The 15377-nt window shown below is 35.7% G+C and overlaps 1 protein-coding gene across 1 annotated transcript in view; it reads right to left on the bottom strand.

Annotated features, from left to right (window-relative positions):
* Positions 1 to 15109, bottom strand: part of ZNF804A (zinc finger protein 804A) — a 285254-nt gene extending 270145 nt beyond the window's left edge. Inside the window, exon 1 of the mRNA XM_042952864.1 lies at positions 14999 to 15109. Coding sequence (XP_042808798.1) covers positions 14999 to 15109 — 111 coding nt within the window. The remainder of the gene's footprint in view (positions 1 to 14998) is intronic.
* Between the last annotated feature and the right edge of the window lie 268 nt (positions 15110 to 15377).

Below are 15377 nucleotides of genomic sequence, written 5' to 3'. Positions count from 1 at the left end.
GGGAGTAGAATTTAGTGATTCATCACTTACACATAACAACCAGTACCTGCACCAAATTTTAAAATAAAATAATTTTAATACCAAAGGTAATTGAGATATATCATATGATTTAATAAGAATATAATTAGCATATAAGATTTTATTTATAAATCCAAGCTAGCACTGTTAAATCCTCCACATACTTTTCATGAAAATACCTACTATCACCCAACATTTCATGAAGTTATTCACCCTTATGTCTTTTATGTTGTAAATTACCTGATGTTTACTATTAGCTCAACCATTTGCTTTGTAGTTCAACACAATGAATGAAGAAAATAGCATACATTGAAAATTCTTAAATACTATGATATGGATTATTACTTCTAATTTCTTCATGCTTCATGAAAGCATGGTTGAAAAGGAAATTGGCTAAGTTAACTAAATTGTCTCATGAGGCTGAAGCTAGAACTAGATTATTTTCTGCTTCCAACATGAAGTTTTACATCTTCATCTGTTCTGTAGAGGTTAGACTCTATCGAATTTTAAGATTATGTCCTTATATTCTAACTAAACCTTTTCTAAATTTCATTTTTCCTTACAATGAAACATGCATTTCTGCCAGCTTTCTAAAGGTTCTATTTGGGGGCGAAGTGGGATGAGGAGAAGTGTTGGGCAGAGAACCTAAGAAAGAAGAAGAACAGAGTCTCGTTTCTCATGTCAAATATGAGTGTGTGACATCCAAGTGTCCTTCTGGAACAAGTCGGTTGAAATCAAGCAACGATAGATATGGACCCTAACCATAGATACTAAGTGAAGTCCAGGATGTTGCATTTTCTACATCTTCAGGTAACAAGTATGATCATCTAGTCTGAAATCTGTACACCAGAGAACTTCAGTTTTCCTGCATAGAATAAACTAGATAATCCTCTCATAGGTCATATATAGGTGCTAAATTTTATGATCAATTTCCTGGCTTATTTTTCACAGGATTCCCTATAGCACCTACAATAAATATTATTCATTTGGCATCCCTCATGTTCTATCTGAAAAGCACAAGACCTTGTATCAGCTTCAGAAAGGAGGAAGGATGAGCCTTATTTAAGATATCAATATTGGCAAAAATAACAATAGCTTTTATTGTATATCATCAGACTCTGAAGTAGAGAATCCCCTTATGTTATTTAATCATTACAATAATCCTGTTCACGCATACCCATCTTAAAGCATTTCAACAGTAATTACATATGATTTACATAACATGTTTCAAATAACACCTGGTATATAGCAGGGACTAAATGAACTACAATTTTGTTATGTTGTATAGATAAAAAACCTAACCTAAAAGAGGAAAAATGCCTGGCCCAGGTTACATTGCCAGAATTCAAACCTAAATCTCATTCCAGAGGCTGAAGACCTTTCACTATAGAAAACCATCAAGGGGACTGATGAGAAGCAAAGGAGGGAGTGAACACTGTCAAAACTCTTTAGATATAAAACCCAGCACAGTACTCATGTCCTTGAAAAAAAATTGCCAATTCCACAGTCGTCCTAAATTCTAGTCAGGTCTCTCAGCTAAAAATAACCAAAATTAACTCATTACATGAAGCATAAAATACATGTATTGGAAGAGTATTAGGTAGCTGACAGATTCAAAGGTGACCTTGTTGAATGAGTCTTGTTGAGGAACCAAAATTGGCTTGGGCAAAATTCTTCCACTAAATAGTTTGGAACAATGCAGCTGGCTCATGAGCCCCAGGGACTCTCCACTGACAAGGCTTGGCTCACACACAGCCACTGGACACTCAGTGTTCTCCTCTTTACTGCATCTGCCACAGATGACCTCTTAGTGACCCTGTGCCTGTGCCCTGCCTCTGAATAACCCTTTGTCCATCATGCAGCTACACCCAAACTGGGAAAAAGAATAACAGCATTCCTTTCATCATTGAGGCTTAGGGTTGTTGAAACAACAACAAGGCTTAGGGTTGTTGAAAAACTAGCCAAGTACTATATTAATGTCATCATCTGGAGATAGCATTCTCGCAGGAATCTACAAATCCTAAAGTAATGCAGAACTTCAGCCAGTTTAGAGAACAGGAAATCATTTCAAACTGATTCCCATCACTGTGGAGGTTTCTACATTTAAAGGATTCTCATACAGATTATCATCCAAATCAGAGAGGTAAAGGTAGTACCATTATTAAGCATTCTAAGACAACAGCCTTAGCTGCGATTATCCCAGCCAAATCTGGATGGACCATCATCCAGTTATTTAAATTGATACATCTTCTTATATCAGTTTACAGTCTTCTTAACTGCCCAAGAACTGCCTAACTTTCTTTACTCTTCTTTTTCCTCACTCCAACCCTCCTTTTCCCCTTCCTTCTTTCTATTTGTTTTTAATTCCTAGGATTGTGGTCATCCAGTGGAACTTTGGCCATCAGCTTACTTCAGATTTCCCAAAATATTACCACTGTTATTTTCAGACCTCTGCTATTATATTCATTGGCTGAGGTAGGGGGGAAGTGGAGTTCTTAATTACTTTTCAACTAAATAATTTTTTTGATCCCTAGGCTGGCCAAAACTGTTAGTAGAATTACATGTACTTCCTGAGAAACAAACATGCAGACAGACTAAAACTGGAGTAACAATATCTTCTCTGCTTCTCTGGACTACGGTGGGGGTGTAGCAAGAGGGTGGTGAGAGAGGAGACAAAGAATGATTTTTCCATGTGTGCATGCCTATTTTGCCTGTGTCCGTGAACAGATACTACACTTATGTGGGGTGCTGAAAGAAAAGAGAAGAATATCTCACATAGTCTATAGTTTCAATAGTTGATAGGATTGTATTAGCACTTTATTAATGTGTCAAAATAGTTGGCATGTTTAGTGCCTGGAAGGATAACAATTAGAGACTATAGCATATATTAATTGAGTTGATACAGTATTTTAATTAGACCAATTTAACACTATAAGTAAACAATATCCTTAGTTTCCAATTTTTTTCCTTACATTATCAAATTATGCTTAGAGCTATGCTATGCACTGTACAAAGTGGAACAAATTGTTTTATTATTATTGTCATTATTATTACTATGATTATTACCACTACTACTATTATTTACTTCATAACCCTTTACCGTGAAATGGGATGGTAATAGATTGTCTTAAATGTGGGTCTCCAGGACAGCAACAGCCCAGAGACTGGAGTCTGCTTCAGATTATGTGTCCCTCTCTCTCTCTGCCCCTCCCTCACTCATGATCTGTCTCTCTCTCTCTCTCAAGAATACATTAAAAAAAAAAAAACATTAAAAAAATTTTTTAAAAATGTGGGTCTCCAGGACAGCAATATGGAATATGCTACATCAGAAATTTTTTTAGTATCACCCTACCTGAAAATAGCCTTTTGAGTTTTTGAGTAGCAGCATGTATCATACTATCAAACTCCTCCAAGTCTTGATCCATAAAAATTGCATCTTTCATGTTACATCAATAATTTCACAGTGATTAGTAACAAATAGAACAGTTTGTGTTATTTTATGCAATCTGTACATTTTCTCTAAGAAAAGTAATCCCAATTTGTATGGAGGAAATTCCATTGAATTTTAATAAAAATGGGAAATTTGAGTCTCAGACATTTTTCAACTATTTTCCTGTAATGTGACTTGTGGCAATAATGCAATAAATGATAGATTTCACAATTTCAAATATTATTTATTTCGTGTTTTAGCTATTCTTGTGTCAACAAATAGTGGTCATCACAGTCCACCTTTATTTTGCTTAATAATTTAATTCCATGAAAATGTGCATCAAATTTAATTATATATTAACTATGACATTAAAATAAATTGGGCATTAAGTTTCACAAAATGATTTGGTTGAAGATACTTAAAAGTACTCAGAAACATCAACTTCAATGATGAAAACTGACACAATTTCAGCCAGGAATATAGTCTAGTAAGGTATAGTTGGACATCAACTCCATGTCAGCTCCATTTTGATACATACAGCACATGTGACTAAGGTAGAAAATAACTACGTGGTGAAATACACAAATAGAGCATAGGACAAATACATCACACCTATGTCACATGACCATACTGACTTCCTGGTCAGTGAAATTTTAAAGTGACTTTGGCTAATAAAACTGTAATAACTGTATTTGACAAATCTATTAATCCATGATTATTTACTATATACAGGTCTATGTAAGAGCAAGAGGAAATGTTATGCCGCCCCCTAGTGTAAGTATTAATTTTGTAACACCAGAACAGCAGTGATCCAAGACCTTGCAAGGGAATCAGTTATGCTAATCATTATTGAAGAGAGTTAAAAGAAATCCTAAATTTTTCTAAAGAGTCAGCTTCTTAGGAGTACGGAGTTTCATGATACAAAATTTTATGATCGTTACCATCATTTAGAGTTTCTTATGTATCAAACCTGGGCAAATTACTTTTCATTTGATTTGCAACGTGTTTTCTAGGTAAGAATTATTAACAACTCCATTAAACATAATATAATTTATAATGAGAGAGGTGAAATTGACCAAGGTCATAAAGCCAGTGACTAGTTGTGGTAGACTTCTAGGGTATCATCAATTATCTCTTTTTCTTACTAACAGAACACTGCTTTTATTGGGATTAGTGATGTGTTCCCAGCTTAATTAATCATGTTTTTAAAAAATCATGTTTTCATCCTTCCCTACACTTAGTAGTGGTTCTGTGACATTGTTCCATCAAAAGAGATATAAGCAAACACTGTTGGGTGGGAATTTTTTTTAAAAAGAACTGTCAACTTTGTTCTTCCTACTTTACTCATTTCATTTTTTTCTAGATTAGAATGTAGATGTGATGGCTGGAGCAGTAACCACCTTACAACTGTGGGAAAAATATAAATAAAATCAAAGAGTCCTTGACTTTGAAATTATTAAGCTGCTTAATATATTATATATGTATATATATATACACACACATATATATGTGTTCATGAAGTTTACACACACACACACACACACACACACACACATATATATATATATATATATAATTAAAACACTATTAGATACAGAGTTGATATTGGGTTTTGGTCACAAACAACTCCACTCACTACACACTGATACAGAGGTATTTCCAGAATTTGAGCTCAGATCCATCTGGTTATAAAGTATTTATACTTTTAACCACTGGGTAAGTATGGCAGTGAGTATTTTGATGAAGACATGCTAAACTGGATGCAAGAATATAATCCTGGAGTGAAAGCAGTGATTCTCTTCCCAGAATGAAGGTACTTGGTCTCATTTCAGCAAGAAGAGGTGATTTGCTAAATATCAAGTTTTGAAGGTAACCTTACGATATTTCCACTGGCAGTGGAGGACTTGGAGGACACTGGACTATGTCACTTGAGATGTTTTCATTAAACAAAGATAGAATCTATATTTTATCCCCTCTTTCTATTCTTGACCAGTTATAGGAAAAATAATTCAGTACAAACCTCTCATCATTCAACCCACTCCTTCTCAGCAACTGGTCTTAACTTTTTTCCCAGTAATTTATTGTCCCAAACTTTCCTGCTTTCCATAATCCATCTAAGGTGCCTAACAACTCCCTGAGCTCCAGATGTGTACCAAAGTCTCTCCAAATTTGCTTGCTCTACATTGAATTATGTAGTTTCCTATCTGAAAGACACAAACAAGGCTTGTGTGGGTTAACACAATTTGGATGGATTAACCTTTGAATTATTGTTAGTACTTTAAATCTCCAGCAGCTGAATATGGGAGGAAATCTACATACTAGAACTAACCATGTCCCTCTGCCATGACACTTCAGCCGGGCCAGGAGAAATCTCTGAGGCTCAGAGTAGGCTCAGAGTGGAGCCCTGTATAATTCAGTCTCACAGAAAGAATCAAACATGAGTCCAGGAACTCTGGGTGCTCCCCATAGAAACGCTACCTCTCTGCTATCCTCCACCAATCCCCTGATACTACTACATGTACTGGGATTATCAAAACCAATTTTACCCTACCCTGTATCCTCAATAATGTCAGTTTCACAAGAAGCCCAGAATTTCCAAATTCTTCATTCTCTAAACTTTAATCTCCATGTGATTATTTCATATCCTCTTTTATGGCACAATTCTCTGTATTTCCACATGTCCTAAAACACTTGGACTGTGCTTTCTTGAATTTTGAAATGCCTATTATCAGTGAAATCTCTTTAGCTTTAGACTTTCCATTGAAGTTTCTCTTCACTTTTTGATCCATCTGATCTGTCTCTCTTGAAAACATTCCCCTGTATCTCAAGAGATGGGTAGATGTTTTATCTTCCAAATCCTCATATTAATGTGCCAGTGCAAGACACATGTCCTTCTTGTTCCACCCTGATAACTACTTTTTAATGTTTATTTATTATTTTTTAGAATATTTTTTCATGTTGATTTATTTTTGAGAGGCAGAGAGAAACAGAGCGTGAACATGGGAGGGGCAGAGAGAGAGACATAAAATGCAAAGCACACTCCAGGCTCCGAGCTGTCAGCACAGAGCCAAATGAGGGACTTGAACCAACAAAATGCGAAATCATGACCTGAGCCGAAGTGAGATGTTCAACTGACTCAGCCACCAGGTGCCTCAATATTTATTTATTTTTGAGAGAGTGCAAGTTGGGGAGGGTCAGGGAGACAGGGACAGAGGATCCAAACTGGCTTCACACTGACAGCAGTGAGCTCAGTGTGGGGCTTGAACTGCAAGATTATGACCTGAGCTGAAGTCGGATGCTCAACCCACGAGCAGCCCAAGTGCCCCTCCACCTTGATAATTCTTGACCGTTCTCCTTTCCTCCCTCCTCCCTAAAAGTCCCCAACTTTGGAAGTCATTTCCTTGAAATTATCTTCGCTAATGGCCTTGCCTCCCACCTGTTTGCAACTATCCATTCTCATGTCGTATCTGAGAAAGAAAAAAGCAGTCATTGGGAACTGTCGGGTAGGAGTTTATCTGGATCTGAGAGTGGGTATTATCTTATCAAACAGGAAGAGTTTCCCAGCCCACTAACGTCAGGCAAGGTCGTCTCTGAGCGTGATGGAACAGAAAACACAAGACCACTCAGCAATCATGTTTGAGGACAGACAAAACAAACACTGTTTTTGTTACCAAACATCCTCATCTGCCAGCCGACATGAGCAAAAGCTGCTTTTTTGCCAGTTACAGCTTTACCCCCACTCTGTCCTTGCCTCCTGGATAAAAAGTACTAAGAGAACCAATTATAGAATTCACCCTCCTTTCTTATGGTATCCAGAATAAAACAGTGCTTTAATCAAAGCTCTACAAAATCACTTTACCCAATCTCAAATCCTATAAAATGATTCCTTATTCCTTCTTCATGAGATGTACCAAGGTTCCCCGTAGTGTGCACTTTATCTTCTTTCCCGCAAGTACCAATATATCCAACTTGGTTCAACTACAATTATGTTTCTAGTTGTTTCAGCTGGAGGGGCATTCACTGCATTCTACATATTTTTATGAAAACATTTTTGTTTTTTAAAACTAAGTCCTTCATTTTACATAGCCCCCTTTGAAGACTGTTTTCTTAAATTCTGCCTACCAAATAATACACTCTTGATATTAGGATTAAAATATTTTCTCATTTAAAGATAGCCTGATTTTCTTGGGGCGCCTGGGTGGCTCAGTCAGTTAAGCGTCCGACTTCAGCTCAGGTCATGATCTCACAGTCTGTAAGTTCGAGCCCCATGTTCTGTCCGCACAGAGTCTGGAGCCTGCTTTGGATTCTGTGTCTCCCTCTGTCTCTGCCCCTCCCCTGCTCATGCTCTGTATCTGTCTCAAAATAAAATAAAAACATTAAAAAAAATTTTTAAAGATAGCCTGATTTTCTCCAGATACAATAAGTGCATGTGTGACTATCTGTTGGAGCTGAATAGATAAAAATAACTATATTTTACATAGTTATAAAAGTTTTTTTTTGGGGGGGGAAGCAGAGGGATTGATGGCGGATAGATTGTAATCCAGGCAAAGATATAAAATAAAATTATTATAATTTTTTGTAAGGGAACAGAAACATTCCACAATGAGGTCAATCAATTTTAAACCTAAATAGTTTTAAAATGTCAATTTCACCCATTTCCTATTAAATCCAAATATGATTTGTATTTCAAATATTGAGTTGCCTTATTGTAAAAGAGTTGTAATAAACTGATCCTCTATATATCAGTCAGGGTTCTCCAGATAAACAGAACTAATAGGAGAGACAGATAGCCAGACAGACAGGCAGATAGATAGGTTAATATGCTAGGGAATTAGGAATTGACTGTGTGATTGTGGGTCTGCAGATCAGGCCAGTAGCCTGGAAACTCAAGGCAGAGTTTGTTGCTGCAGTCCTGAAGCAGAATTTTTTCTCCGGGAAACCTCAGTTTCTGCTCTAACAGCCTTTCAACTGATTGCATGAGACCCATGCACATTTGTTTAGGTTAATTTCTTTGATTTAAAGTCAAAGAATTGTAGACATTAACCACATCTACAAAATATCTTCACAGCAACAAGATTAGTGTTTGATTAAATAATTGAATGCTATTCTGGTTGACACATAAAGCTAGCTATGAAATACCACAAAGGTCATTTTTCTAAAGCTATTTAAGAAAAATAATATTTTCTTATAATTTGAATATGGCATTGTCATCATAAGTATTTAATACATTTAATGTTCTTATATTTACAAAAGTATATGACTTTCTTCTAATGGTGTCAAACCATTATGAAAGAGTCCAGAGTACTACATCAGGTAATGGATTTTGTTTACTTTGACAACTAGGATTAAGTTTTAATTATTTATTACCCCATTTTATCTTATACTGTGATAGAAAGTGTACTGTAATACATTTATAAAGTTAATGAAACCTTGCTAGTGGAAAACACCATCATAATGTAATATCTAAGTGGTAAGTAGTTCCTCAGAACCAAAGAATAATTTAAAATGAGATAAAATAGATCAGGTGGTTTCAGGCTAAAATTTTTAGAAAGAAAAATTAATGAAATGATATTTCTTATTTTTTGTAGTTAGCAATATAAAAAAGTGATAGACATATTTCTTCATGAATATTGGCCGCAGTACACCACAGATTAAAACTGCTATCGTTTTTCTTTCTAGAAGGATTACTAAAACTCCAAATATACAGCCATTGCCTAAAATGGTAATATCTCAGGGTCACTGAAGGAAACTATTTCAACATTGAGCTATCATTACAATTATTAAAAATATTATTTCCCCCGTGCATAATGCTTTTGGAAAAACTATTTTCCAAATATGTTACATTAACTAAACATGTTTATTAAAAATATAAAGGATAAAGTTATATTCAATATTAATTTTTAAAAGAACCCAAACCAAGAAATTACCGAAAAGATACCTACAGCCTGAGCAAAATTTGCAATTCTAAAATGCATCACCCTCAAATCCACATATTTCTTTATTGTGATAACATTCCTAGATGTATGATCTGGAGAATACTTTTAAGTAGCTCAACCAATACATAGCAAATAGATACTATAAAAATACGAACATGCCAAAACTTTTTGAAGAGAATTATCTACCTACTAGTTGGTACAACAAAGGGCACATGCAGAATGATGAAAACGTTTCTCTCCCCATATGTAAAATTTGGTTCTCAGACTAAACAAGGAGTGAGAAATTCAAGTGCCTTCGCTTGTCAGGAAGGTAATGCAAGTAAGTGAAAAACCTACGTAGCAGCGAAGAGCAGTGTAGACAGCAAAGTGCATTTTTCTTTGAATGACATTTAAACTCAAATATTTTTAAACACAGTGCACACTAAACAAACTACGTCAGCCTGAATTTGGCCCTGACTACAGCCATAGGAGACCTTGGACTAGGTGATCCCCAAGGCTCTTGTTGATCTGTATTTTCAGTAAAAATGTTAATTGCAGTCATCAATAACCTAGAAAATATTGGTGAGGAACTGAGAAGTGATGATAAGATATTATATCACTATTTGAATTTCAGCTTTCAAAAGTAACTCGATTAGTATTTAACGCACTAACAAAGCTATGTCAGTATCAGGGTATTACTTGATAATGTTGGCCTTAAAATATTGTTTGTTTATGAATAGGTCATAAGTAGGTCATAATATCAATAATTCAATTATAAGTTATTTTCCTTACTTGAAAAATGTGTTGTAAAAATGCACACTTGTAAAGATTTTGCTACAATAAAAAAATAAATATAGCAAAGAACATATGACACCTTCAGTTCAGAAAAGTGAGACACAAGATGGTCTTTGATCCTGAATATATAATAGTTTAAAAGAAATTTGGAAGAATATATCACGGACTAATTATGTGAACAAGTTTATAAAGAGGAAAGTTTGGGAATATCCTAAGACAGCACTCTAAACCACCCTCATCCCTGACCTTTCTTGAGGATATCAACCCAACAATGGTAATTTTTCATCAGCACTAATTCAACAACTAGTCTCTCTAGTCTTATGCACAATATTAAATGTGCTACATAAGTGGGTTTCAATGAGTGGAGAAACCTTTTAAATTACATTCCCTAGGAGATATAGAAATGTGTAAGGAGATGACATGAATAATAATGCTATATTAGATAATGATAATTAGAACAAAAGGCCCTAAGAATATATTTCAAAGACTCTCCTAATTTTAGTGAGTTCCTGTATACACAAAGGAAAAAACCCAGAATTTTTCATTCTTTTCAAAATGAATACATATGAAAACGTCCTGAGTGACAAGAAACCTGCAAACATGTCAAAATATATGAGTATTTTTTCAACACATTCAAAATGAACAGGAGCGTACATGAATACATCTTAATGCATAATATTTAACACATGATGCTTCGCACAGAGCTGGTGGTGCCTAGAATAGTGCTTTACAACTGAGGTATCTCAATAAATCTAAATGAATTAAATAACAAACATGTTGAGAACCGATTAATAAATCAATACTTCTTCTCCTGCCAAATATGGTACTTAATATATTTGAAAAGAAGGACAGCCTACAGAAACAGAGCTTAGGCCAGACAGAAAACATTGATGTTAGCATATTGGGGGATGAGACTTAAAATATATTTGAATTCAAATTATTCTGTGAATCTATTTCTCCACAGCTGAAGGTGAGTGGAAAAGGAGGGTGCCTTCAAACAACAGATAACACCTACACCATCTCTTTATCAGTGTGGATATAAACACACCAATTCCTATGGAACCCCTTAATTTAGTATCTAGATTATAAAGGAAATATGTCTGGAATTAGGAAATTGAGATTATAATATTGATTTACTGTATGACCACCATTTTCTTCTGAATTCCACAGTCAGTAAAATAGACATAATACTCTTATGAGATAAAAAATGCTGACTAATAAAATGTAATGAACAAATTAGTAATGATTTCCAAAGTTCCAAATTTCATATTAAAAGTGAACAAACATATATTTAAATTATGTGAAAAATATATATTTAAATATTTTACATTAAAAGTTTTTAAATATATAATTAGGGAAAATAAATTTTGTGGCACAATTGAAAAAAAAACATCAGCATATCCAATAAATAATTTTATACACAATAGTTCTATCTAAGGGATAATCTAAGGAAAAAGAATGAAGATACAGGGATGGTAAACTTTATTCATTGCCACTAAATTATATAAGTTTTCAGACATATCCTGCAGCACTAATAAAATATTAGTTTATCTCTTATTCCATGGAATTAAAGCTATCTCACAGATACGATAATATTTATAACAGAAATCATGACAATTGAAATGACCTTTCTCTTTGCTTGTAAGACCCTGCAAAATGAACATTTATATATTTTCAGTTAAAATTGTCAAGAGGAATGTATTAGAAAGCTCAGAAATAACATCAAGATTAACAGCAGCCTTGATCTCTAAGTATCTTTTCAAAATTGTATGTATGAGTGAATAATATGATCTATGGGAAGACTGTACATTTTGAGAATCTCCTCAGTTTAAGTAGGAGGATTACATTCTGGATTTTAGGGGTAAAGCAATTAATCAGTGTCACTGAAGCCTGAGGTACCCTTATCACATAAGTAACTTTTAATTCATGAAATAACACTGTATTAACAGTTATTGCTTATCTTAAATTGTTCAATATTTTTTGAAGATTATAAAATCTTTTAAAAATATGAATTAAAAAAAATGTTCAGAATATCCATTAGGTTATTCAGTAATTGAAAATATTTGGAATGTCTTTGGTAAAGTCTAAGTACTTTTTACCTGAATGGTTTTAAGTGTGCTTTCCTGAAATAAGAAAAAGTGAAATATTAAAATTCTTTTAACTTAATACATATATCAAAATGCAAAAATGTGATGATGTTTTAAAGGCAAAATTCAAAATATGTTAAAGTCAAATAGACAAGAAAGTAAAAAATGCTCTCATAGTTTTTACACTATGAAACTGGTATTAAAAAGTAATACCACAAATTCTGAGCTGAAGATATTCAAAATGTAGTACACATACATTTTTAAGAGAATATTTGTGTTTTTTCTTAAGGTTCCTAATTCTGAGAACTTTGAGGTTCAGTTTTCTGAACTTAGCTTATAGTACCTTTTAGTTTATACTAAGTTCTCATAGTATCCTATATGTTGTAAAGAATACATTTTTAGGTAAATATTGATAGCTATTTAATTAAAAACATTCATTTATGAGTATGTTTACATCTCTTCTGTTATACTTAAAGGCAGGCATAAATCTCATTCTCCTTAATAACAAAATCCTAGGAACACATATAGAAAACAAATGTTTGACATATATTATGTTGTAAGGTAATAGTTTCAAATATAGTTGGACCATATATGAAAATATACCTAATTTTATTCAGTGTAAATCTCTTACACATATTTGGGCAGTTTATAAACACAATCTGGAAGGATTAGCTACTAAATCCTTGTAAGTCCTTTTACTATAACTAAGAGAAATATAAGAGCAATTTCTAATCCTTCTCATTCCAGCTTATGCTCCAACATTTGCCCATATTTAGATTTATTCATCTCATTTAGATAGCTGCTTTTTAACACCCATTTTAATCCCAAACTTACACTGGCAAATCTAGACTTTAACCTATCTTTTGTCAATATGAATGATAATGAATGGCTCAGCTCCAAACCCACAACAAACAAATCAGCATAGGCAAATTGAACCACCACTAGAACCCAAAGTTGACTTAAGAAATCAAGATTATCAGAATTTTAACAAGTTCAGGGTTGGCAACTTTTCTTTTTTTTTTAATGAATTCTACTGTGTGTGTGTGTTTACTTACACCATTATTGTAAGTATAAAGATCTTGTTCAGTAAATTTGCTTTTTCCCCACAAGTAAAACTTGATTTAAAAAACAAACTGATGCACACTTCCTTTAAATTGAAGAGTCCCCCCCCCCCCACGCCAAAATATTTATCTTCCCACACAGTGAGTTATTTAAGAAAGTAATGAGAACCAAAACAATTTCAATAATTCCCTTAGCCTTTGCCTACTGGTCTGCATAATACTCCACTAAGGAAGACCCTAGAAGAGTATTTTCACTTTCTTTTGTTCAACACCACAACAATAAAAGCAACAAAATAACCCTGCTTCTTTGCATCTTAAAAATCTGAGAGGAGGATTCCAATAGATTCACAGGAAAAAAAGAAAAAAGATTAAGTGTATAATATCAACACCAGAATTCATTTAAATGAATGAATACCAGAATTCATCTAAAACTTTAGAAGAGAACTTTTCATTTTTGGAAAATATCCCATCGCTTTAAAAAAATCACGTAGAATCATATTTTAAAATATGCAAAGAAAAGGAGATTAAGAATACTGTATTTACTTTTGGACTAAATGAGTCTGTCCTTAAACTTCTCCTATTCCACCTTCTCAGGCTCAGTAACAACTTTGTAAAAAAAAAAAAGGGACCCAGACTTTAGTGATACATACATTAGCATATTACCCCCTTACTCTTGCTCTGCTCTCCTTGCAGAACTTAGCCTTAAAAAGCCTTTCCTCTACTTCCTTTTGTATGTTTTTGAAGTGTACACTTCTCAGAAGATACAATACATGCGAGTCAGTCAGGCAAGGAGGTTTTGTAGCTAACAGGGGATCTGGAAGAAAAAGTAAGAGCTATCACCCTGCACTATCTCAATGCTCAGCACATCCTCTACCACCAATCAGAAGTACTCTTCCTACTAGGACGCTGAAAGATGAAGCTCTGTGGTCCAGTGAGAACCTCCCAGCAACTGCATGGGTTCTGCTTGTCTGGCATGTTTCCTAGTGGCTCTTATTGTGACATAGTGCTCGCCCTTCACACTTCTCTCCAACCTCTTTTGAGTGAACAGCTTAAAGTGGACGATGTGGGGTTCTGGAGTCCCTCTGTTAAGCTTAGTACAGACAACTCCTCACTAGAGAAGTTTGCTGCCAGTCCTTCAGGAGGCAGCCGGAATACGAACTCCTCTGGAGACCATCACTCAATCCCGCCACTTACTCCGCGCCACCAGTCACATGGTTCCCTGCTTCCATCGGAGACACCCACATCCCCATTCACCTTCAGCTTCCTAAGCCAAAAGATGTGAGAGGGTCACTCGGGGTTAGGGCCCTTCTCTTTTCTAAATAAATAAATAAATAAATAAATAAATAAATAAATAATAAAAGAAGGTCCTGTTGACACAGTTTGCTTCAAATGAGGAGACGTTCTGGTAACCTCCAGCATTATGGAGTGAGGTGCTGGGAGTCCAGAGCATCGTCGAAGTGTCAACCAAAACCATGGATCCCAGCTTCCTCAAGATTCCAGCGTTTTTCTACCTCTAATTCTCACCCCACCCCCACAAGACAGATCCATTAATATATTATAAACCAAACTGAATCGCGACACCTCCAAAATCTCACGGTAACCTCAATCCTCCAAATGTCCAAATGCCCTCTTGGGGGGGGGGGGGGGGGGCGAGAGAGAGAGAGAGAGCGAGAGAGGGAAACAAGCTATTACCAGAGTTTTGTTCCCGTTCTTGCTGAGAGGGCCCCGGAAAACTCCCTTGATGTTGCGAAAGTGTCCGTTGCTGAGATGCGTGGAGCTGATGACAATGTAGTAACACTCCATGGGGCAGCCGCCGCCTCCTCCACCGCAGCCGCCGCTTCCATGCACCTCGCGCCCGCAGCCGCAGCGCGCCGGAGCCCGGGCAGGGTGGGCTGGGGACCCGGCGCGAGGGCGCACCGCCGCCTCTCTCGCCCGCCGCGGGGAGACAGACCCACTACAGCCCTGTGCCGAGCGCGCCCAGGCGCCTCCGCCTCCGCATGCTCTCGGCGCTCCCCCTCTCCGGCTCTTTCTCTGCTAATTCGCCTCGGGGCGACGCGCCCCGCGGGAGGAT

The sequence above is a fragment of the Panthera leo genome, chromosome C1 (genome assembly GCF_018350215.1).
Source record: "Panthera leo isolate Ple1 chromosome C1, P.leo_Ple1_pat1.1, whole genome shotgun sequence".
Lineage (NCBI taxonomy): Eukaryota > Metazoa > Chordata > Mammalia > Carnivora > Felidae > Panthera > Panthera leo.
The sequence above is the reverse complement of the archived record's forward strand: the minus strand, read 5'-3'. Positions and strand labels throughout refer to the sequence as shown.